We start from the raw sequence: 26246 nt of genomic DNA on the forward strand, positions 1-26246 counted from the left end.
ATTATATGTATAATATAAATGCGCACGCGTGTGTGTGTGTGTGTGTGTGTGTGTGTGTGTGTGTGTGTGTGTGTGTGTGTGTGGCTGTTGAGTTGTTCCTCATAGCCTGAATATTAATCCCATTTTTTAATGAATACTCTGCGTGTTTTTTTCTTACTGTGTTATATGTCTTTTAACTTTGTTGATTCTTGCTATGCAGAAACATTTTATGTATTTTTAATTTTTTAAGCAGTCATTTTATTTTTGATGATGTTTACATGGTTGAGAGGGATGCATGCCCATGTTGAAACTGGCTAAGGTGGAGATGGTCAAGGAATGAGGGAAAGTAGATGAGAAAACTGCTTCCAATCTCCTTTTTTCTTACTGTGTTTTGGGAAAGTGGAGAGAGAAGGTATATTTATTAATTTAAAAAGATATATTTATGGCCTGGCACTGTGACCTAGTGGCTAAAGTCCTCGCCTTGAACGCACCAGGATCCCATATGGGTGCTGGTTCTAATCCCAGCAGTCCCACTTCCCATCTAGCTCCCTGCTTGTGGCCTGGGAAAGCAGTCAAGGACGGTCGAAAGCTTTGGGACCCTGCACCAATGTGGGAGACCCAGAAGAAGCTCCTGGATCCTGGCTTTAGCTCCACTCCTGCAGTGAAGCCATTGGGAGAGTAAACCAACAGAAGGAAGATCTCTGTCTTTATTTTTTTCTGTAACATCTGACTTGTGGCATAGTTACATTAAGAAGGAGAGCCAGAGAGAGTCTTGTATCTACTGATTTACCCTCCAAATGACCAAGGCTGAACCAGACCGAAACCACCAAAGTCCAGAGGCCCATCTGCCACATTTTCTCCTGAGACATTAGCAGGGAGCTGTACCAGCAGTGGAGTACTGAGGACTATACAGTGCCCGTAAGGGCTGTCGTTGCAGTGTTGGTCCCACTGCATTTTAGTTTCATATTATTCAGCATGTCTGTTTTCTTCTTGGTTTGATAGTTGCGGATCTTACCTGTAAGTCTTTGGTCCGTTAGAAATTCACTTTGTATGGTGATTGGAAATCTAGTTTGATTTTTCCAAGTACTTATCTCTAGTTTGGTAGCACAGTTTATTAAAAAGGCTGACCTCCAATATAGTGGTGCTTTTGTTGAAAATCAGGCATACATAATGCAGATTTACTTTTGGAATTCTCTATTCTGTTTTTTTGATCTTTATTTTTATGCAAGTGCCATGGTTTCCCAACCTTGTTATGATGTCTCCAACTTTGTTTTATCAGGGTATTATGTGGTTTTGTATAAATTTTTAGAATTTTATTTGTATTTATGTGTTGAAGATGTTTTATATTTTGATATTTGAAATTACTTTGAATCTTCGAATTTCTTTGGGTAATCCAGACATTTTACACACTTGTGTAAGTCTCTGATTAGTGTAGGAAGTGTCAGAGTATGGAGGAAGGTAGGTGGGGCAAAGGTTGATCTTGCGTTCAAGCTGCATTAGCACGTGAGGGGTTGGGACAGTCGTTTGAAGATGCCTTAGAGACCTTGATGTCTGAAAGAATGTTCTTAGTGATATTTGAATGGTTTTGATGGTTCTGAGGTGGTGTCAGCTTTGTTGAGCAGGGTTGAGAAAACCTTTCCAAGATCTGTTGATTGAATAAGTCCACTTGAGTGCATGTACCTGCAGGTACAGGAACCTGTGAAAGCTTGGCCAGGAGAGAAATCCAACCTGTTTTTCTTTCCATTCTCTGATGAGGCGTTCACCATCCACCGTTGGCCTAGATGAGTTGGCTGTCATGTCCTCTTGTGTGTGTCTGGATGTATTGTGCACCGCACAAACATCAGCAACCAGTCCCAACACATGCATATTGTGATTTTCTCTGTGGCTGGAGTGTGAGTCTAGTCATCTGGCTGGGGAGTCCTTGAAGAAATATTGCCTGCAGTGACCTCAGACTTGACTATTGTGTGCGCCAGCCAGAGCTTCAGTTCAGTCTGTCACCTGTACCAGCCATTGCATTTAGAGGTGGATGCAGCTGCCTGGTCCTCCCATCTCTCTCACATAAACTGTTGGGTGCTGTGGCCTAGCCCAGTCCAGCCTGCCTCAGGCTCCATGTTTACACACACCAGTGGATGCCACAGCCTCGTCAGGACAACCCCCTAGTAACTCCCATTAGGCCCACCCTAGCCCCATTTTTTTATGTGTTGGTATGTGCTGCAGTTCAGTCTGTCTTGTATCCCATCATATTCTTCTGTATACCCATGGGGTCTATAACTTAGTTCAGCTGAACCTGCCCCCAGCCATGGCCACATATATGTTAATAGGTGCTACTGTCTTTGCCACCCTGGTCCATACCCAGCCCTAGCTCTTGTGCGAGCTTGAGCCCAGCAGGGGCGTGCTTACAGTTCCCCTACCAGGCCCTCTCCCAGCCCCAGATCTTGCATCTGCCAGAGGGTACTGCAACCAAGCTTGACCTGCCACCAATCCCAACTCTTATGCTCATCAGTGGAAGCAGTGGTTAGAGCTGATCTGATCTGAAGCTAGGAGTCTCTACCGGATCTTCCATGTGGGTGCAGGGTCACAACGCTTTGGGATATCCTTTATTTTGTTTCAAGTGCTCAACAGCTTCTTGAAATCATCAGCTGAATGTATTGTACATGGCAGGAGCAACCCATTAGTTAAGACTCCTATGCTTAAGCACCGAGATATTAAGCAATTTGTCTATATTTGATTATCCAAAGTTTATTACTGAAAAAGATGTAGTGGCTCAATTATGTATCAGATTTTAAATTAAAATTTAAATTCTTATAGAAATATACTTCAGCACCATGAGATACTTTATCATACTTACTAGAATTTTATTATTGTTAGTATTGGAAAGGCAGGTATATAGAGAAGAGGAGATATAGAATAGACACAACGACTAGGGCTAAGCCCAGGAGGTTCTTCTGGGTCTTCCATTTAGGTGCAGGGTCCCAAGGCTTTGGACTGTACTCTGCTCCCTCCCAGGTTACCAGCAGGGAACTGGAATGGAAGTGGAGCAGCTGGGACATGAATTGGTGCATCCATGTGGAATCCTGACATCTGCAGGGCGAGGATTTAGCCACTAGGCTATTGTGCAGGGCTCTGCTATAATTGTTTTGATGATAGTTGATTAGGGCACAGAGGGTCAATGGCTACAGGAAAATGGGTAAGAAGACCATTGTTTCCATATTTTTTTTCTGTATCTGGGGTAAAGGGGGAAATAAAGGGAGAAGCCCCACCTAGCCTCCCCAACATCTCAGGATCCCTGATGTGGGGCAGGCTCTGAGGGCACTGCTCAAGTGGTTTTGATAATTCAACAGTTCTGAATTGCTGCCAATCTCACCATTCCAAGCACCATGAAATCTCTCCAGAATCCACTGGCTGAGGTATTCCACCTTAGAGTCTCTGTTTGCAATTTACCTGAATGTTGTAATTCGTTGTTTGAGTAGCAGATTTGCCAAGTGATTTACATTGTTAACCTTTCGCTACTCAGTCTTGTAGGAAAAAAGGCTAGAGGGACAATATTTGAAGGAACTTAAGAAAAGGTTTTATGAGAGTAATACTACATGCTTTCTCTGGAATTGTGGCAAGTTTCAATAATTTTGACATTTCTCAAATTTTTTTTTGTCTGAAAGCACTACAGAGATAGAGAAAGAGGATTAGAGGGTTTTTATCTGTTGGTTTACTTGCCAGATGGCTGCAATGACAGGCTGGGCAGACTGGTGCCAGAACCATCTCTTTCCTCCATGTTCCCCTTTGCAGGACAGGGGACCAAGCACTTGGACTATGGTGTGTGTGTGTGTGTGTGTGTGTGTGTGTGTGTGTGTGTGTGTGTGTGAATCACAGAGAGGGAGGAAGAGACTTCAGTTGAGATCTTTTGTTCACTCCCTGACTGGCTGCAATGGCCAGATCTGGGCTGGTCCAAGTTCAGGAGCCGGGAGCTTCTTCCAGATCTTTCACATGGGTGCCAGGACAACCTTAAGCTGCTTTTCCAGGAGCGTTAGCAGGGAACTATACTGGAACTGGGGCAGGGAGGAATCAAAGTGACACCCAAACAAAAATGCTAGCATCAGCCCTGTAGTAAGACTAGTGCTGCGAGGCATATAGCCTGCTATGCCATGGCACTGGCCTGTCTTCCTGCACTTTTCCCCAGGCCATTGGTAGGGTGCCAGGTCAAAACAGAAACTAGTGACTATGCAGGATGCCCATGTCACAGATGATGCCTTGCTTTGCCGTAATGCTGACCCCTAGTTTTAACATGTTTCTAAAGCATTTTTGGGGAAGATTTTTTTACTTGAAATTTGGAGTGAGACTTAATGCCAGTGCCAGCTAAAGCTCACCCTGGACTATGCTGAAGTCAGGAGCTTGAAATAATCTACCCAGGTCACCCATAAGGGTGACTGGGACCCCATGCATTTATTTTGGCCATCCTACACTGCCTTCCCAGATGTGTTAGCAGGAAACTTTATCAGAAGTGGAACAGCGAGGGCTTAAATCAGTCAGCACATTCGATATAGAATGTGGCCATCACATGTGGCAGCTTAACCAGTGTACTATAACACCTATTGGTATAAGAAGAATCTGTGAGAGTTGCATTGACTTCTTACCTGTTAAAATAGCATGGACTGGTAAGGAGGCTGGGGAATGTTTTGAAGTATGATGTCGTGTGTGTCTTAGAGATAGGAAAAATTACAGTGATATTTTTTATTACACACACACAATGAGGAAATAGATTTTTCCATCTGCTGGTTTGTGCCCCAAATGACTGCAGAGGTTGGCATTGAGCCAGGTTGAAGCCAGAATCTTGGAACTCCTTGTATGTCTTCAGCATGGACAACAAGGGCCCACATACTTGGGCATCTGCTGGAAGCTGGACTGGAAGTGGTCTCAAAGCAGTGCTCATGTGGGAAGCTGACATAGTATGTGGTAGCATATCCTGCTTTGCTTTAATGTCAGCCCTCAAGATAAAAAAATAGCTTAAAAAATCCAGGAATTCAGAAAATTGCGAGGATACTAGAAGTCATTATTAATCCTGTTTAATTTAAAAGCAGTTATTCTGTTATTGAGCTGATCAATTCAAAACCAGTCTTTTGTTTTTGGGTGAGGAAAATGCCACTAGCTTTGTCTTGTGTACAGTAGGAAGAGCATTAAACTTGGGAGTCGTGTGACTCGAGTTTGATTTTCTTCTTGTGCCACTGCCTCATGATAGTATCTCGGGCAACTTAGTAAATTGTAAAATAAAAGGCCTGAACTTATATTTCATGCTGCTTTTCTCGAATCAGTTCTTATTGGGCTACTGATAAACCTCTAAGATACTGAATACTGTCTTACTGAACTTCTGATGATGCGCTGCATAGCATCATTAACATCCTTTTCTCCTTTTATTCTCATTCCTTCAGTGTGTTGTTGGTGGCTGCAATGCCAGCTTTGCTTCTCAGGGAGGGCTAGCTCGTCATGTACCCACACACTTCAGTCAGCAGAACTCCTCCAAAGTTTCTAGCCAGCCAAAGGCCAAAGAAGAATCCCCTTCTAAAGCTGGAATGAACAAAAGGAGGAAACTAAAGAACAAAAGACGACGTTCATTACGTAAGTATTTGTACCACACAGTCTGTGGATAATAATTGTGTTTTGTTTTTATTTTTGAGTTTTCACGCAAAATTCAGTGTGTAGTGTTCCTCAGCCTGGGTTTCCCTTTCTGTTAACAGTAATAGACTGACAGGTTGCTTGCCAATCACTGAGATTTCAGTGTCATGCTGATAGTAGCTGAGGGAATGTAATTACAAATGGCTTTAGCATGTAAAGTGAGTAGAAGGATTTTAGTAAGTTTGAACATGTGAAAGTAAAAATCAAGTAAAAGTAACTTGCCTACTTCAAAGCAGGGTGTGTCTACATGCAACAGTTCTGATTTGTTCTGATTCACTACTTACAAGCTGTTGTACCAGATGTACATTGGTTGTGTGCTTAACTAGCAGATTTCTTAAAACATCTTATATAAAAGGCAGAATGACAGGGAGATTATAAGATGACTGATTTTAGAATAGAGAATGATCAGTTGATCAGGTTTTGTAAGTGTTGGCAGGCAGCAACTGACTTAGAAACGTTGGATCCCATCTTTGTGTTAGCTGGATATCTGTCGGGTGAAGGTGTTGGGTGTGAGTAAAGGAAGCTGTCATTGGAAAAGAATCCTCTGCTAGGGTGAACTAGAAAGAAAAAAATGGGTTGTGCTTACTCTTGGGACTTGATTTTATATAAAGAAATGGCATCCTGGCTGTTAACACTTGAGTGTCAGAAAATTGTTAAATAGTAGCTGACATTGTAGCTCTGTAGATGAAGCTGACTCATGTCCATAGCGTTTTCAGACCAGTGGTTCGGGTCCTCATTCCTATTCTTGCTGCTGCTCTTGGGAAAGCAGTGGAGAATGACCCAGGCAATTCGATTTCTGCCATTCATATTGTAAATCAGGAGATCTGGCTCGAACCAGCAGGTGGAAGATTATTTTTCTCTATGTATCTTCCTCTATGTCACTCTTCTAAATAAATGCAATTTTAAGGAAAGGGGGCTAGCATCTTGGCATAGTAGATAAAGCTGGTGCTTATGATGCAGGTATCCCAGGAGGTTTTGAGTCTGTGCTCTGCTAAGACTCCAGCTCCCTGTTTACATGTCTGGGAAGGTAGCCCAGGATGGCCCTGGTGCTGGGGCCCCTGCACTCACACTGAAGGTCAGATAGGGTTCCAGGCTCTTGGTTTCTGTGCCCAGAAAAGGTGAAAAAGGTATCCGTGCTGATTCACTCCCCATGTGGCAGCATCAGCTTGAATTGGCCCGGCGGAAGCCCAGAGCCTGGTCTCCATCCTGGCTTCCCACGTGGCGGTGAGGCTTCCGGCTGCTTTCTGTGGAGCAGCTGGTGCTCATCTCGGGGCTGTGTTGGAACAGCATAACCGCCGAGCCACAGTGCTGACCCCACTTTGCTTATCATGATGCTTATCCTGCATCCTGGCAAAGAACTTGGGAGACTGGTGTTCTTGTTTGGTATTCTTTTAAAAGATTCTCCTTATTTTTTTTAAATGTTTTTGTTTACTTTCATGTTTATTTGAAAGAGACAGGAAGAGAGTTCTTTCATTCTTTGAATGATCCCCCAAATGGCCATAAAAGCTGAAGCCAGAGTTTTGTTGATTCTCACTTTCGTTCACATGATCACGTTTGTCGTTTTCTTTCATTGTGTTATTGAGTCACAATTCAGAAAATGATCATCAAAAAAGTCTCAAAATAATACTGCTAGTAATATTTTGATTGTGCATTAATGTAGAATGTTGGTATTTAATACGTTTGTCCCTGGTGATGTGTGGAGGAGTCGTTCATGACATGGCCCTCCATGGTTTCCTGAAGCAAGGAGACGGACAGTAACATCCTGTGATGAGGTCTCAGGTCAGCACTTAGGTGACCTCATTCACTTAGGTGCAGTTTTGCTTTTGTATCTTTCAACTAGTCTGTGTTTAGATAACTACTTGTATATTACTTGTTTATAATTATGTTTATGGAAAATGAATTGCTTCACTGTTTTGAAGACTGTTAATATTTTTCTAAATGATGTCTTTTGTGTTGACTTTTAGCACGACCCCATGATTTCTTCGATGCACAAACACTGGATGCAATAAGACATCGAGCCATATGCTTTAACCTCTCAGCTCATATAGAAAGTTTAGGGAAAGGCCACAGTGTTGTTTTTCATAGTACTGTAAGTATTTTTTTCCACTTCAAATTTTATATATATACATATAGTTCTTGACTTTCATCATCGTATTTCTAAACTCAAGTGACAAAGTGCTTAAATCTTGTATTGTTAATTATAAAGCAAGCACTTCCTGTGTTTATGATTAAACTGAGTATTTTATAAAGTCTTTGGTTTTAGCTTATTAAGACTATTAGGGCACATCACCCGTGGAGTGCTGTTGGAAGTAAACTGGGCTCTAACCTTAGGTAGACTAGTTCTCTTTTCTGACCTTTGATTCTTCTGTGTAAAATCAGACCATTGGACTCCATTTCTACTCTGTGTATTGTGCGCTTCCCTTACCTGCTGCAAACAACCAGATGTTGTGTTCAGCAGAAAATAAGGTGGTGTTAGCCAATGCTTCCCAGCTTTGTAGGGGAAGAGTTTCTCATTGTCCCACTGGTCTGTCCTGTCACTGCATGGTATCGATATTGAATGACTGCTTTCAACACAGAAGAACAAAATATCAAATTGGAAAAAGCTATGCATAAATTTTTTTTTGTCAAACTAGAAGTTAATAGAGAATCGATCTGTCTGTCTTGTCTTTTGCTGTTTGTAGTGCAGTTACTTTTTTTTTTTTTTTTTTCAATTCACTTGAAAGAGTTAGAGATCTCTTCAGTCTGCTTATTCACTCTTCAGATGGCCAGGTCTGGGCCTCACCGAAGTCAGGAGTCAGGGGCTCCTTCAGTGTCTCCCATGGGAGCACAGGGCATCATCTTCTGCTTCTGATCCAGGGAGCAGAGTCAGAAGGGGTGCAGCCAGGACTCCCCAAGCTGTGCACAAGTGGGATGCAGGCAGGAGCTTTACCAGCTGTGCAACAAGCTGGGCTGGTTTGGTATAGCTATGTTACTCAAGGCAATTTACAGAACAAACTCTTAGAAGCTTGAATCCCAGTAAATGAATGTTCCACTTTGGTTGTTGGTAATATAAAAACATCAAGTTTGAGTTAATTTTATTAGCATTAAAAAGAAAAGGTCGTTGTTGATGCATGTGTCTTGCTTGGCTTCAATTTGATTTTCCTCCTCTCCAGTAGTGATGAGATTTTATTGCATTTTCACCTTTTCCTTTATAAATACCTATTTCCCAATTATTTAGCTTTTCTATTTATTTTAATAGACTCTTCCATTGTTCACTTTGTTCATTCTGTTTTCTGTCTGCCTTACATTATGTAACTCTATTTTCTCTAGCTATTATCTCTCCCCACCTTCCTTTTAAATGTAAAACAACCTGCTGTGCTGTTTGTCCCTGATGTGTTTTCATTTCAAAGACAATGAAATGTTCAAATAGTATGTTTCTGTGATAATCATCATATAAATTGATTGGTAAAATATTATACCCAGTTACTAATAAAGATTGAGGAGAGAATCATTTAATGTGTCATTTTTGCTCTCAGGTTAGGTCAGACTGGACTCTAGGAAATGTAATTGGATCAGTCAGTTAAATGAACCAAGAGAGTAATCCATGCTGGATTGTGCTTTTGGAATAAATGGAAGTGCAGCCCTGCTTGATGGCACGTAAAGCAGCTCTGCAGTTAAGATGCAGCACGTTCCTATGGCATTCAGTGTTCTCATTGAGGCTCGCTCTGCTCTTGGACTTCAAGTTCTGTGTGCATTGGTTATTGAAATCTGACCTTCCCAAAGAAGTTAGATGTTAATAGGGTGCATGTTGAAGCACAGTGACACCACTTGTCTGCGTGATATATCTTATCAGGTATCATCAGAGTGCCTAGTTTTGAGTCAGCTGCTACCCCACCCCTGATTCTGATCCTTTTAATGAGGACCTTTCGTGGGGGGTGACAGGTGAGGGTTCAAATGATTCAGTTCCTGCCACCCATGTGAGAGACTTGAATGAATCTCCTGGCATTGACCTGTCCAGTCCTGGTTGAGTGTATTTTGGGGAATAAACCAGCAAATGGATGTGTTCACACCCTCTTCTCAGGGATTGAAGGGAGGTGTAGGACACCATGCTGGAGTGGGAATAGTCCAGGTGTATTTGAAACTGAGAGAATCAGTAAGAAGAGGAGGAAATCACCCAAAGTGTTTGGAGAAATTCATTGCACTTAAGACATTGGCTTGTATTTTGTGTTTGGTGGGAAGCTGTTGAAGGCATCTGGATGGACATTATGTCTTTTTTTTTTTAAATAACTTTCAGGCCTAATTTTTGTTTGATAGACCACACCATTTAAAGTATATAGTGTTAATGCATTTTCAGTTGTACATGCTGAACGAGAGCACTACTTCAGTTTGAATATAGAATGTTCCCATCTCTGTAAAGTTTTCTGTGTAGTTTTGCATCTTCTCCCTACCCCCACATTTCCCTGAAGAACTTATTGTTTTGTTTTTCTCTGGTCGGTTGTGATATGCTCGTTCTAAAATGAACGACTCAGGTGAACATGATAGGGGCATCAACATGAATAATTGCGTTGGAGGTGATATGAGTTAGATTCTAGATGCATTTTGCGAAAGTTAGTATGGGTAAGATTTACAGATGATCAGATGTGGGATTATAGGAGAATATGTCTCCAAGTGTTTAAGGCCAGGGCCGGAGACTTGAGTGATAGAATTGCTGTTTTAATAGAGGCTTTGGGATGTGCAGATTGGGAGAGAGGGGCGTAGAAGAGCTGCTGCTTTGGATGTGTGTTCGAGGTCTTTTGAGCATCCAGTCACAGCTCTTGTCACGTATGCAGATGGATTTCACAGTTCAGAGAGAAGTGGCTATGAGGAACTTATAGTGTATCAGTGGTGTTTATGGGTATTGGTGAGATCACTTATAAATTAGCTGTGAATAGAAAAAAGTTGAGGACTAATGGAGGACTCACATAAATGTGTAAGGATTTGGAGAAATACCTGTCTAGTAACGCATAAATACCTTGCCCTTAGGATATTGGTACTGGTGATGATGAATAAAGTTATTAAAAAGTGAAGTGCTGGGCCCGGCGTGGTGGCGCAGTGGTTAAGGTCCTCGCCCTGCACATCCGGGATCCCATATGGGCGCCGGTTCTAATCCCGGCAGCCCTGCTTCCCTTCCAGCTCCCTGCCTGTGGCCTGGGAAGGCAGTCGAGGACTGCCCAAAGCTTTGGGACCCTGCACCCGCGTGGGAGACCCGGAAGAGGCTCCTGGCTCTGGATCGGCATAGCATTGACCCGTTGCGCTCACTTGGGGAGTGAATCATCGGATGGAAGATCTTCCTCTCTGTTTCTCCTCTCTGTATATCCGCCTTTCCAATAAAAATAAAAAATTAAAAAAAAAAAAAGTGAAGTGCTGGTGTTGGAGCTATTTTGTATTGGTAAAGTAGCTACGTGTAATGCCAGCATCTTGCATTGGTGCTGGTTCTTGCCTTGACTGTTCTAGTTTTGACACAGCTCCCTGCTAAAGGCCTGGGACAAACAGCACAAGATGGCTTAAGTGTTTGGGCCCTCCCCCACATGGGAGACCCAGATGAAAGCTGCTGGGTTCAGCTTGGCCAGCTCTGGCTGTTGCAGCTATTTGGAGAGTGAATCGGCAGTTGTAAGCCATATCCATTTCTCCCTCTGTGTTAGTGTCTTTTTTCTGTAACTCTGATTTGTCAGATGGAGAAATCTTTATATAAAAAAGTTCCAACTTGCATATGTTTCAATAAAGCAGTTATTTTGCTGGAATTTGTAGATTCATCATGGGAAGAATAGAGATAGTCCGTCCGTTGTTCCCCCCCCCTCCAAATTCAAGGAAGAAGAGCTAGAAATAGTGTATCAAGAGTCTAAAAAGAAAATTAAATTTTTACTGAGGATCAAAGTACTTGTGAGATGGCAAGTGTTCTAGCTGTGGAAACATCTGGGAGGGCTTAAGAAGGTGGTCCTTACCTGTGCTAATTGACAAGGGAGCCACGAGCCTTGACAGCCCGTTAGTGATGCACGGGCAGAGGTGAACTGCAGCCTGCAGATTGGTTGTTGCTGGGGTGAAGGTGGGGGGAAGAATCATTCCTGTTGGGCTATGCTCTTCTGTGGACGCTGGGTGAGCCAAGCACTCCAGAGATGCAGATAATCGCTTCTGTTAGTTATCAGAAATGTTCAAAATTCATCACAAGTTAGCTTCTTTGTTAGGAAGTTAGCCTTAGGAAACACTTGGCCAAGAGGCAGGCTGCTGTGCAGTTTGTGTTGGGGCTTTGTTTCAGGCCTTCTCCAGAAGAGGTCAGCAGAATCCAGCTAGGCAGCTCCTTGTGCTGGCTTGGCCTGCATCCTTTCTCCAGTGTGTCTCACTGTGGAAGTACTGTGCTTTAGTACCTCTAGACCTATCCTTGGGTCCTTGGATTAGTTTTGTTGCCTTCCACATTTATTGAGAACTAGGGATTTTGGATAATAAGAAAGTTTTATTTTTTTAGATTTATTTTTTTTTTTATTGGAATATCAGATATACAGAGAGGAGGAGAGACAGAGAGGAAGATCTTCCATCTGATGGTTCACTCCCCAAGCAGCCGCAGTGGTCGGAGCTGCACTGATCTGAAGCTACCTTCTTCCAGGTCTCCCATGTGGATGCAGGGTCCCAAGGCTTTGGGCCGTCCTTGACTGCTTTCCCAGGCCACAAGCAGGGAGCTGGATGGAAAATGAGGCCTCCAGGACATGAAATGGCGCCCATATGTGATGCTAGACTATGCAAGGCGAGGATTTTAGCCACTAGACTAGACTGTTGCACCAGGCCCAGGTTTTATGTTTAAAATGATTTATTTTGGTCTTCCTGCACAGGTTCACTCCCCAAATGGGCATGGCCAGGGATTAAACGCAAATCTGTCTTTGTGGGTGACTGGGATCCAAGCAAGCATTTGAGCTGTCTTCTTCCAAAAAATCTGAGTCTAGGATGTGATTTTGTTGGCCAATGGTTAAGACGCTAGTGGAATGCCTGCAGCCTGGGCTGCAGTTGGGGCTCTGTTCCTGACACATGCGTGGGAGAAGCAAATTAAGTGTCCAGGTGATGTCTTTAGCTCCGACACAATCCTGGCCCGTAAAACTATCTGAGGGAGTGTACCTGTGATGGGTACTTCTTTATCTTTCTGCCTCTCAAATACATAAAATAAATTAAGATTTGAGGAAAAAAAGCATGCCATTTCTGGGTTAAAAATAGCATCTGTTAAAAATCAGATGCTGTTGAATTTGCATTTTGGAACAAGTACCTTGGGTACTGGGTAGATTGGCTTTGGGGGTTAGAGAAGGTCCAGGAAAGCACGAGGCTGCAGTGGTTGTGCAGGTGTTTGTCACAGCTTGATGGAGACAGTTGGTTTTACTGCAGAAGGTGGCCAGTAGACCTTTGTGTCTGGATATTTCACTTGTTTTGCACTGGAAATGATCAGCAGTGTTTGCTTCAACATGAACATCTTTGAGCGCATACTGTTAACTGAATTGATAGGTATTACTTTTAATTAGGTGTCCAAGTTTTGTTAATTTATTTCTCACACAACAGTGCTTTGGGTTTCCTGACACTGAAGTGTGAAAGAGTAGTGCAGGGCTGGGAGGAGCAGGGCCTTGTGGCGGCAGCCGCTCATCCAGCGCGAGAACAGAGTCCTTGCTAAGAACACCAAGAGGCGGTGTTTTACAGTTGTTCTTATGGTTTCTTTTCATGTCATTTCCAGGTAATAGCGAAGAGAAAAGAAGATTCTGGCAAGATAAAACTTCTGCTTCATTGGATGCCTGAAGACATGTAAGTTTGGGAAATACATAGAATAGATTCACACCTTGTTTTTATTAGCATATTATACTTCAGAATGAGTAAGTTACTAAATTCAAATGCAAACCATTAGAGAAATGAGATTGTAAATTTTGAGGTTGTTAGGATTGAAGAGACTATCTGGTAAAGTTAAAAACTGAAAAACTAAGTTTTTTAAAATTGCTTCTAATACGAATTGCTGTGATGATTTTTAATTAATGTTAGCTTTTCTTTGAATTTGATACTACTTCTTACCTAGGTACTCTTCAATTCAGATATTTCATATTAAATTTCCTTTATCTTTTTAGCTAGAATTTCCTTGTTAAAACAATTAACATGTCACAGAATTTTTGGTTCAAATTGATAAACACCAAGAACAGAATAAATTGCGTGGAATTTCGTTCTGTGCACTTACAGCCATGCATTTTCTTACAGTATTGTTTTTCTAGCTATCAGTGAGCGTGGAGAGAATTTGGAATTCTCTTTTAACATAAAAATGTACAATCTGTGTTGACACATTAAAGAGCTTATTTAGCCTTAGCTCTCCCTATGCGCTTCCTCACCTCTTCATCTTAAAAACTCACGCACACAGGCCTATCCCACCGCCTCCTGTCCCCTCCCCCTTTGTGGAAAAGCTCAACTTTATTAACTCAGTCCTTTTTGCTAAACATCAATGATTGTTCTCTACTAAAGGAGAAGTGCCTCTGAGAGTTTGTACCCCGTTGTGTGCCTGTCTGTGTTAGAGACGGGTGATTTTTCTCCGTTATCATTGACACTGGCTCTTACCATTCCATCTTGGGTTTACAGTGCATCTTAATTGTTACTATTTTTAGTGACCTGCTGGGGTTTTTTTCCCCCTGAAGTTAATATTTTATTTATCTGAGAGTGACAGAGAGAACTTCAGTTTGTACATCTGCTACTTAACTTCTCTGTTGGCGATATGACTGGGCTTTGTGCTGGACCTGGCCAAGGCCAGAGCCTGGAATTTCCATCTGGGTCCTCCCTTGGGAGTGGGTGACAGGGGCCAAAGGCTTGGGTCATGTGCACTGCTTTCCCAGCCACATTACCAGGGTGCTGGATTGGAAGTTCAGAAGCCAGGACTTGAACTGTGTGATGCTGGGATGGCAAGTGGGGGCTTCGAGCAGTCTGGTCGGAGCTGCAGATATGCTGTGGCCGCTCCTATGGGAAAGGCTCCCTGCGTGGGCCCTGAGGGACATGACAGAGGACGGAGGACAGTCCTAGTGCGTGGATCTCTGCCACCAAAGGGAGTCAGTCTTGGAACTCCTCACTTTGTTTTTCTATTTTTGGAACTCCTGGCTTTGGCTTGGTGGCATGAGCCACAAGGTGGATGTTTTCCTTCTCTCCTACTCTTAACTTTTTGTTTTGTTTTTAAGATTTTATTTATTTTTATTTTGGAAAATCACTCACCAGGTAGCCATAGTGGCCAGAGCTGAGCTGATCATAGCCAATCTGAAGCCAGGAGCCAGGAGCCTCCTCTGGGTCTCCCACATGGGTGCAGGGTCCCAAAGCGTTGGGCCATCCTCACCTGCTTTCTTAGGCCACAAGCAACAGTTGGATGGGAAGTGTGGCTCTCCTTTAATTTGAAGTAAATAAAAATTATTGGGGGGGAGGTGGAGATGGGAGTAGCTTAATTCACTGTACCATAGCACAAGCCCAGATTTGATGTTATTTGTTCTTTCTCTTCCATTTTTTTCCTTAATGAATATTCATGTTATCTACTAAGCTCTTTTTATATTATAGCTTGAAACACATATTTTATAAAAAGTTTCTGTACTGCTAGTAGTTTGAAAGTTCATTAATCTACATATCAAAATACTATTACTTGAATTTCTTTGGAGGATTAGATTTGAATCAGAGTTTTGGTTATACATTTATTATTGTAAGGCAGATGTATAGAAAGGAGGGAAACAGTCTGTGATTCACTCCCCAAGCGGCCGCAACGACTGGTGCTGATCTGATCAGAAGCCAGGAGCCTCCTCCAGGTGTCCCCTCGGGTACAGGAACCCAAGGCGTTTGGCTTTCCTTTACTGCTTTCCAAGGCCACAAGCAGGGAGCAGGATCGGAAGCAGGCTGCTGTGATTAGAACTGGTGGCCATTCATGTCGAGGACTTCAGCCACTAGGCTATTGCATTGGGCTGCTTGGCTATAACTTTTAAAAAACAACATGAAGTTCAGCCTTTTTTGTTTGTTTTTGTAAGAAACTTTTTGTCAGATTCTTTGATCAAATGAAAAGAAGGTCAGTTGTGATTTTCATTTTGTTAAAAGCCAGCTGACTGTTTCTGTGATCATGGCTCTGCCAATAAAAATCTTTAATTCGTGTTGACAGTTTAGTGTTGCATTTCTTATCTAGGGCTTCATGTCTAGCTACTTCCTTGGATTCTGAAAACCTTGCTGGATCTGGTAGCCCTGTAGCAGGAAGTGAAAGGCCTTTGTAACCAAATGACTGCGGATGATTGCGAAGGAATATTAAAGATAAATCTGAAATTCTTTTTCTTTGGATCCGTAGTCTGCCAGATGTGTGGGTGAACGAAAGTGAACGACATCAGTTAAAAACGAAAGTGGTTCATTTATCAAAGCTACCCAAAGATACTGCCTTGCTTTTGGACCCAAACATATACAGGTAATTCAGTTGTTGGTGTTTGCTTTTGCTACCCAAAGATACTGCCTTGCTTTTGGACCCAAACATATACAGGTAATTCAGTTGTTGGTGTTTGCTTTTGCTACCCAAAGATACTGCCTTACTTTTGGACCCAAACATATACAGGTAATTCAGTTGTTGGTGTTTGCTTTTGCTTTTTAAAATTACGTTCTTGAATCTCCCTAAGTTTTGGAGAACTTACAACTTCTTTATGTATTTATACTGAGCATTCCTTAGTCACAATGCTTGTGACCAGAAGTGTTTCCAGTTGTGTAACTTGTGAGATTCTGGTGGCGCGTCCTTGGATGCAGTCTCAAGTGCCTCGCATGCACTCCTATTTAGCTTGCTGGCGCTTTTGCTTGTGGGCTTTTGGATTATGGATGCTCAGTATACATTTTAGTACGTTGCATATATGAAAATCATCATAAAATTATTTAAAAATTACATATTTAGAAAGAATTTTTGAAAGTATATATTGGATTTAATTTCAATTTTAAAAGTACCTTTACATTCAAAGTGCTTATATGTACCAGAAAATTTTCCAAAATAAGTTGCATTCGTTTAAATATGTAATTCTTTCTGTAGTACAGGGTTTTGTGGACCTGGGAATACAAATGCAGTAACTAGTTGGAATTTTAAACTGTCTCCCCTCCTCGGGCTTTGAGAGAGCAGTGTACATGTTGCTGTGTTTGGGTAAAGGCTGACTCAGCGTTCACAACCCTGATGCTTTTCTGACCTGACTCGGTTGGGAAGCAAGAGGAGTGCTCAGTCACTTTCAGAGATCTTTTGCATAAACTTCATCTTGCTAGCAGCTCTGTGTATTAGGTGTTGCCATCTCCATTTTACAAATCGAAACATGCAGGATATTAAATAGCTTAATTTGCCTGAAGTTATGCTGATAGTATGTGCCAAAACCGACTGTTCGTGACATATCCAAGGGTAAATAAAAAAATTAGGAAAATCATAACCAGTTTTGAAAAGGAGTTCTTAACTGAATGAACTTTTTATGTTTTTAAATGAAATGTTAGTATTTGTTTTGCATAGGAATAGGTTGAAAAAGAGTATGATGATATACAATAATAATCCACAAAGATGAGTTTTAGCTATGATAAGAATTGCTAATTTGATGATAATCCCACACATTGAAGGTTCCATTTGTTTCATGAGTCTGCATTTTGAGATGATACTCAGTATTACAGGCAGTATTTCAGTAATTTGAAACATTTTTTTGAGAATGACCTTCTCAGGTAATGAGCACGAACTTCGAGACACTTTACTTTCCTTATTTCAGCAAGTATTTCTTTACCATCCTCTTGAAACTGCGCAATTTTACAGCAAGAGTTGTTCTTTGCACCGTGAGATACATGACAAGGAGAGCAATGAGGAAAATTCACTAGCAGAAATGTGGGACGTCAGAACCTACCTCTCTGATTCTTAAGGGAAAATAATTGTTCTCACTGGTACTTAATTTAGGAATTATTTCTGCTGATTTTTTGCAGAGAGGGGTAATAAAAGTAGCATCCTAAAAGACTGCATTATTGAGAGCAGTGCTGCCTTTACAGATGTGGTTATTAGTCTCGGAGCAGTGACCGGGTGTTGACGGCCTTCTGTTGCTGCCCTGCCTCGACTTGCTCTGTTTGTGCTGCAAGCAGCTTGGCTGTCTTAGTGCTCAGTGACTTAAACATCAGTCCAAGAGAGCTTCAGAGTGTTCTCAAAGTGTTTTGCCTTCATTCTTGCTACGTAGTATGATTTAGGCATGATAAGTGCTTCTGTAGATTAGCTTTCCTTTACTAAAAACCTGTGAATTTTAATTTGGATTCTAATCTCTGTGTTCTCTTGTGGGAATGGGTATCGACTGTCCTCCACTGCACAGTGGTGTACGTCATGGCCTGGTGGTTAGAGTGACTAGAAAAATACGTGGAATGAAGTGAAAGGAAAGAAGCATTATTCTAATTTGTTTTTAGGAGGAATAATTTTTACTTATGTGTATGTTAACATGAAAACGTGGCAAATCTTCAAAAAATGTGTTTGACTTCAAAAGAGATTACAAATAAGAGTTATTTAGAACTTGTGTGTTGTAGTAGTTGGTTAAAATATGTGTTAGATGCTGAATAATTCTTACAAACTTAGTAAAATTTTTTTGTTATATTTAAGGTTATTTGATTTAACATACAATTTTAATGTCTTTTTGAAGTATACAGTGTTTGATTCAGTTGAATAAAAGAAGATTCCTTTTTCTCTTTTTCTAGAACAATGCCGCAGAAGAGGTTGAAGAGGTAAAAAATAAATAAATACATAAGCAAACAGCGGGGACACCTGCAGTCTTAGTCACTGACAATGGGTTTAGGAAAAGTTGCACATTAGAGTCGACCCCGTCCCCTTCCCATCCCCTTTAAAAGATTTCCAGTATTTAGAATAATATTTATGCTTAGTGTAAACATTCTGTGAATGAAGTAGGCTCTTTGGTGGAATATATTAATATATTACTGTATGTCCACGTTTTCATGGAATGGTACTGTGGGAGACTGAGCAAACACTCTGCTGGCAACGTAGTGGAACAGTTTCTTAAAGGCTTTGCATGCTTACTGCTTTAAGCTGCTTTTTTTCCTTCCCTCTATTAGTTACAATAGTTATACTGAAAAGAAAAACCAACACAACATGTGTCCTTAAAAATACCAAAAGCACTGTAAAGATGCTTGTCTTAACAGTGTCTATTGAATGGAATTATATTAGGAAATATTTAGGCCATGAGAATTATCAAGAGATAATTAACTTTTCAATTATAAATAGATGTGATTGGTTGCCATTTGTGTTCTTTTGCAGAACTCTGATAAGAAAAGTGTTCAATTTGTATTTAAGCAAACAGTGAAGGACATTTGCAATCAACTAAAAATCCGTCTTTCGAATTAGGGCTGAGAATAACTGTTACAGAGTGTTGCAGTGTGTATCGTGGCTCCCTTGGCAGGACTAGGGTTTCCTCATGGAGTACAGTATGTTAATATTTACCTATATAATTCATCTGTTAACGGTTTTTGAAAAACCTCTATTTCAAATTATTTGAGTAATCTTTGTATTTTCATTTAACCTATATGACTCTAATTTTTTTTCCTGAGGAGAGAGTAGTTGGTTTTTTTATCAATATAAGAAAAATTGTATTTTTTTTAAAGTATCTTCAAGCTGAATCCTTTATGCACCAAAGTTGGTTTTGAAAAGGAAATCATTTTCTTGCTTGCTAAAAGCAAGAAGCCATATGGATTTTTTTTTTTACTTAAAGAAATGGAATATGTGTAACTTGTTAGTATTGTTATCAAACAAATGTTGCATAGAGATAATAGAACATTGCTTGTAAATAAATCTGCAGATTTGTAATATATTTTTATATTATGAAATGTACTGTAGATGTTTTTCTAGAGGCATGAAAGTTAAATGTATATATTATGGTAGAAATAATATTGAAGGATATTGTAATTCACTAGTGCTGCCAGAGGAATTGTTAATAAAAGCACCTTCTTTAACAATAAATGTCTTTTGCAGACTTAAGGGACTATGTACTACTGTTAATATCTATGAGAACAGAACGCATTGAACATCCTTCCAGAACGTCTTTGAGGGAGGACCTACGTCCATAATGGAATTATGGCACTCACTTCTGACAGTGACCATGAAATCCATTGTTTCCTTGCTGTTGGAAGGACATATTGTAAAGTTTGTTGTTATATGCAGTCAGACTGCAGAAAATACTCCTGATTCAGGAGTTTTCACTTTACTACCGTGATATAAAAACCAGCAGTTTTTACACTAATTAAAAAAAAAATAGACAAAAATATAGAAGTAAGCCTTTGGCTCCAAAATGGGAAAGATTTCCATGATGTTTAAGTCATTTGTCATTTGCTTAAAAAATTTTTAAAATAATAAAATTATAGGAGACTTTATTAATTAACAGTGGGTAGAGAGCTATATATGCGAAATGAGTCATATAAAAGTAAATGAAGTGCAAATAAAAAGCACTGCTACTATAAGACATTCTGGAATGGCTGTTTAATAAGGGTATTATTATCCACACCATCTGTAGCAAATGGGATTTTATTTTTTAAAAGAAAAGCAGTGTATTACTATTTTGTTTTTGCTTAAGCACTTCATCAGTTGCTTTATACTGTATCTTCAAAGTAATCTGCAATCTCCTTTGTTCTTTTTGAAGTTTTGATTTGTTATACAGTTGCCAAATAGAAGTGTTTTGGATATATAGTTTGTACCTGTATTTTTATTTTATTGCCTCATGTTCTTGTAAGTCATTCTTAATTGACTGATGATTGTAGACCTTGCTTGAGTATTTTTTCTAATAAAACAAAACAAACTGCATTTAGTTTCAAATTGTAACTATTCTGTTAAATTTTAAAATGACCTGCGAGAAGATACAGTTAATATTCTTTAGGGACACAGTGAATGGGTTCGCGGTTATTGTTGTGTATAAATGGTTATTGATGATCTGCTAAAAACTTAGTCATTCGCGCTTTATGTTTTGCTGCCTGTATGACTTGGGTTTAATGGTCTTATCACACCAAAAAAAAATGAAGAATTAAAATGAGCCCATCTTATTATTTGTTATGTATACACATATATGGTTGGGAGTAAGTGAAAATTTTAACTTGTGGTATTCATGAATCTGTACCCGGCTGTGTTGTTCTGCCTAATCTAAAGTGTGGTGCCCCAAGTAATCTACTATCCCTTACTTCAAGTCCACGGTCAGGTGTGCCGTTACTATCCCTTACTTCAAGTTCACGGACAGGTGTGCACGGCCCTCTTGCGTAGGGCTCTCCAGCGTGGTGTCTTACGGCCTTCTTCCTGGAAAGGCAGAGCTGAGTGCTAACCTCAGGGCCTGAAATCCAAAATAGACACTGTGTGGCCCTTGGTCTAGCTGATAAAATTTGTGGAAAAATGGACTTAGGTTCAATATGATAATGTCGATCTTGGTGACATGCTAGTACAATAAATTTCCAGTGAAAAACTGTTTGATGTATCTGTTACAGATGCTCTTTTTGGAAGACATTTTATGTTGGATTTTTTAATGCTTGTTAATAGTCCACCCTTTCATCTTCTGTATTTTTGTATTTTGTTCTACAAAATAAGACTAAGATTTTATAAACCAGATATGTTTGAATCTTAAGACACATCTGCTTTATCTAAAAGAATATTGAAGTGGAAAATATTGTGAATTTTAAGTTGTTTATTTTTCTAATAAATGTTTCGTATATAATTTTCCCTAAAGTGGACACACGTTACTTCTGGATTGTAGGTGAAAGGCAATGCAAGTTGGCAGTGGTTAACTGTCAGGGACTGAAGTGTTTTCTCCCTTTACATATAAACGAAATGTTTTAAATTCACACAATTCTCAAAAAGATGATTTTGCTACAGTTACTGAAAACATCTTTTACTATTTGCTCTCCTAAAGAGTATTTTTTTTAAAGGGTTGGTTAACTTGTTAGATTTTTAAAATAAAACATAAAAATGGGAACATATCGGTGAAGTATTTAAAATACTTGATGGATGTGTTTCCTTGTCATAACCTCAAAAAACTAAGAAAACAGAAATACCTCTGTATCAGTTTTCCAAAAGGCAAACAGAAAATGGTTTGTGTGCCTTAATGCATAAAACAAACCCTGAGGTTCAGCCCTACAGAGTGCTTTTATATGTTTCTGTATAAATGTATACAGCGCATCTATAGAAAAAATTAAATCATTGAATATAAGTTTTTCTGAGAGAAGTGATTCATATTTCATAAATTGCTAAACATTTTGTTAGGAAATTTTCCGTTATATAATTTTATTTTTTATTTCTTCTTTTTTTTAAGATTTATATATTTTTATTGGAAAGGCAGATATACACAGAGGAGGAGAGACAGAGAGGAAGATCTTCTGTCCAGTGATTTACTCCCCAAGTGACTGCAACAGCCAGTGCTGCGCTGATCCGAAGCATGGAGCCAGGAACTTCTACCAGGTCTCCTACGTGGGTGAAGGGTCCCCATGCTCTGGGCCGTCCTCGACTGCTTTCCCAGGCCACAAGCAGGGTGCTGGATGAGAAGTGGAGCTGCTGGGATTAGAACCAGCGCCTGTATGGGATCCCGGCACGCTCAAGGTGAGGACTTTAGCCACTAGGCCACAGCGCTGGGCCCACTTTTGATTTCTTAAAAAAAAATCTTGTGACTTGGTATAGGACAATCCACAATTTTTATTTAAGATTCATTTTATTTTTATTGGAAAGTCCGATATGCGCAGTGAAGGAGAGATAGAAAAGAAGATCTTCTGTCGGATGATTCATTCCCCAAGAAGCAGCCACAGTGGCTGGAGGTGTGCCGATCTGAAGCCAGGAGCTTGGAGCCTCTTCCACGTCTCCCAGGCAGGTGTAGGGTCTCAAGGCTTTGGGCAATCCTTGACTGCGCTCCCAGGCCATAAGCTGGGAGCTGGATGGGAAGCGGGGCTGGTATTGGATCCTGACACGTGCAAGGTGAGGACTTCAGCCGCTAGGCTACCATGCCAGGCCCAGTAATTTGCAATTTTAACACTACAGCTTTTCATTTAGCTAAGAGTTGTTGCTGTTTTTTTTTTTCTGTCTTCAAAAATTAAAAAAAAAATCCTGTAGTCTGTTCTGAGCAATTTCCTGAATTATGTTGCATATGGTTCTGATCTCCTGAAGATCAAAAAGGTCTTGTAAATGGCAGAGATTGGAATCCAGATGTTTTAAGAATTCTTTTCCCAGTTGCCTCTCGGGTTGTTAGGTATGTCCTGTGATGCTTTCGAGATGCTGTGTTCCTGTTGCTGCCCCAGCTGGTCCTGCGCATTGGTACATGGCTTGAAGTCATCCCCAGGATACCTCTTGAAGGAGTTCATAGACATACAGTTATGAGAAGTTATGTTGAAGAATTGTAGTTAGAAAACATGAAGCATTGATGTGCCCCTTATAATGGGCGTAGACTTTAGCTTGTCTTGATATCCTCAATGTAAAGAATCACTGCTATGTTGCTCTCACATACTCAAGTCAGTGGACCTTCTGCTTTCTTTGAATACTTTGTAATGATCCCAGAGACAATAACCCCACCCTGACCTTTCCTCTTCGAATGCTTGTATGATCCAGTTATAGAAAACCTAACTTGTTTTAGAATGATCTATTTCTTTGGAATGCAGAGTTACAGATAGATGGCAGGAGAGACAGTGAGATCTTCCATCACTTGTTCACTTCCCAAGTGACTGCTACAGCCAGAGCTGATCCATCTGAAGCCAGGAGTTTTCTTTTTGTAGCTGGATCCAAGCACTTGAGCCATCTTCTGCTGCTTTCCCATGTGCGTTAGCAGGAATCTAGATCAGAAATGCAACAGCTAGGACTTGAACCAGCAACCATATCGAATGCTGGTGTTGCAGGCAGAGGCTTAACTTGCTGTAGCGTGATGCTGACCCTGAAAACCGAACAGTTTGCAAAGTTGGCTGTGAAGCTTGTCATGGATTTATGTTAGGACTGTTCCAGACGTTTGTGTGCAGGTGGCTTGCATGTCTTGTGTGTGCATAATTTATTACATTTTGCATACTGTCTGAAAAAGCATAGGAGTTTTCAGGGAAGGGGTCGTGGCTAAGGAATGACTCACAAGGAGAAGTTACTGTTAAATGTAAGTGTATTTTGGCAAATTGAAATTCCAGGCCCTTATGATAGCTCAAATGACTAATCCTCCACCCATAAGCACCTGCATCCTGTATGGACACCACTTTGGGTCCTGACCGCTCTACTTCCCACCCAACTCCTTGCTTATTGGCAGAGGAAAGCAGCAGAAGCAGTGAAGGATAACTTTGGGACCCTGCACCTGCTTGGTTTTCCTGGAAGAGACTTCTGGCTCCTGACTTTGAATCTGCTCAGCTCTGGTCTTGCGGCCGCTTGGAGAATCAACCAGTGGATGCAAGATCTTTTCTGTGTAAATCTGACTTTCCAATTGAAATAAATAAGAATCTTTGAAACAGAAAGAAATTTGAAAAATACAACTTACTTCTTTTAAAAATATTTTCTGTGAACTTTGGAAAACCCCACATAGGTTCTAAGAAGAAGGTGACTCATAAAAGCTTGGCCCAGGGCAGGTGGTTCAACTTACATATGTTTTAGGCTTTGATGGAAAGGCTTCCAGCAGCTGTTGATGAACTCGTATTTACATAGCAAAGGTCAGTTTTTATGGAAATTAACTTATTTAGGTTTTTCTTCTGTCCATATAACGCGTGTGAACTGGTTTTATTTTTGCAGTCTTGTGGCAGTCTTTTCAACATATGCCCTAAACATCAGTATTCTTCAACAATCGATTTGTATATTATTAAAGTTCTACTTGTCAAGTGATCAGATTAATGCAGGAGAGCACTCATGTTGAGTCAAGCACACCAGATTCCATGTTGAATCCTTCCACACCTGCTTTTCTGATTCCCTCCTCCATGACAAGATGTTACATAATAAGTTAGTTGTGTAATGTCAGTTGGGTTTTATTATAGGATTAAACCTGCATCTATTACAAGGTGTGTTATTGCCACAGTATTTTCCTAAAGTGGAGAGACTAGCATAAGCTTCCAACAACCGAGTTGTGATGGTCTTTTCCCATACTGTATCAATCCTGATATACTTGTGCTTTTCAGTGTAAGGTGTTAAACTGATAACATGTTTCAACTTATGGAGTACATGGATTGAGTTGCAAGTGGAAACAAAAATTTGTCAAGTTTTACTGGAGCTCCTGATACAGTTTTTTTTTTTTCTTTTTTTAATTTGTTAAATGTGCACTATATCATGACCTGTTACTAGTGCTTACTGGGTAAGCATGGCTTAAAGTGTGAATGTTTTTTGTATTTTATATTCTTTTCAGATGCAGCTTGTTTGCATTAAGAAAATATTTCTATCTTAATGAAGCTTTCTTGGTTTTTCTGATTAGTATTGTTTGTGTAAGATCTATTCATTTTAATTTGAATGACAGAGGGGATAAAGTTCAGCCTGCTGGTTCACTCCCCAAATGGCTATGATGGGGAGGGCTGGGCAAGTCCAGAGCCAGGCGACTTGAGTGGTGGCAGACTGCCAGGAACTCAGGACTATCCTCCTCGTCTTTCCCAAGTGTATTTTCAGGGAGCTGGATCGGAAGTGGAACAGCTTGGACTTGGAAGGGGCCCATACCATGCACTTTACTTGGATGTGGTGACAGTGGCGATAGCCTCATGTGCTATGCCATGGCACCTGCCCCTTCACTTGCAGCCACAGAAGCTTCAATTTTGACTCCCTGTTTTGGGCTGAGGTTGAACAACATTAAAGATACTATTTAATGAAGTCCCCCCAAAAGATTGATGTTTTTGAATGGCGGAGTGATAGAGATCTCATCCTAAGCGGTGGCTTCAAGCCTCTGACCCTGACATCCACCCCTAGAGGCTTTTCAGAAAGATGGCTCTTGGGCTGGAATGCAATGATAAATGCACCCAGCAGCAGGTTAGCACAAAGCACCTACGAAGAGCAAGGCACTAGGTACTGTGGAGCAATAATGAACAAATCAGCAAATGAGCAAAGTGAATAGTGTATCCTGTGAAAGATGGCAGGCGCTAGGGCAGCGTGTCCATGGTACAGTCTAAGGATGTGGGTCACTGCTCATTGAAGCAAGCCCGACAGAACCAAATGAGGATCCAGACAGTTGTCTGAGGTGGGAAAACATCACCCATAGTACCCAGCAGGATTCCAGCTGCTTTTGATGCTGCACAGAGCAAAATGGTTAGAAATAATAACCTGTTTCTTATTGGTTGCAAGGCTGAGGTTGGTCTGGAAAGACTTTTGAGATGGAAACGCTGGGATGTTTGGAGCAGAGACAAGTAGCAATCCTGAATTGTGTATTGGAAGGATCACATTGACAACTGTGAATAGACTGGGAACCAAGGCGGGACCAACAGTCGAAAAGCTGGGGCCAGTGTGTGGTGCAGTGAGTTAAGCTGCTTCCTGTAATCCCGGCTTGCCATCTTGGTGCTGGTTAAGTCCTGGCTGCTCCATTCCCAATCCAGCTTCCTGCAGAAGTGCCTGGAAAGGCAGCAGAGGATGGCCCACCTAGTTGAGGCCTTGCATCCACGTAGGCGATCCAGATGGTGTTCCAGGTTTCTGGGTCCTA

General features: G+C 40.8%; 1 protein-coding gene across 3 annotated transcripts in view; it reads left to right on the forward strand.

The window, feature by feature from the left end:
- AEBP2 (AE binding protein 2) overlaps positions 1-20455 on the forward strand; it is a 78208-nt gene extending 57753 nt beyond the window's left edge. For 2 of the 3 annotated variants that reach the window (XM_040967562.1, XM_040967552.1), the window contains exons 4-9: positions 5400-5586; positions 7608-7732; positions 13364-13431; positions 15965-16078; positions 18346-18372; positions 18920-20455. In XM_040967562.1, coding sequence (XP_040823496.1) covers positions 5400-5586; positions 7608-7732; positions 13364-13431; positions 15965-16078; positions 18346-18372; positions 18920-18965 — 567 coding nt within the window. In that variant the 3' untranslated portion in view covers positions 18966-20455. The remainder of the gene's footprint in view (positions 1-5399; positions 5587-7607; positions 7733-13363; positions 13432-15964; positions 16079-18345; positions 18373-18919) is intronic. The other variant, XM_040967554.1, reaches the window with a different exon arrangement.
- The last annotated feature ends 5791 nt before the right edge of the window (positions 20456-26246 follow it).

The sequence above is a fragment of the Ochotona curzoniae genome, unplaced genomic scaffold, assembly GCF_017591425.1.
Source record: "Ochotona curzoniae isolate NIBS_2020 unplaced genomic scaffold, NIBS_Ocur_1.0 contig_1482, whole genome shotgun sequence".
NCBI classification, from domain to species: Eukaryota; Metazoa; Chordata; class Mammalia; order Lagomorpha; family Ochotonidae; genus Ochotona; species Ochotona curzoniae.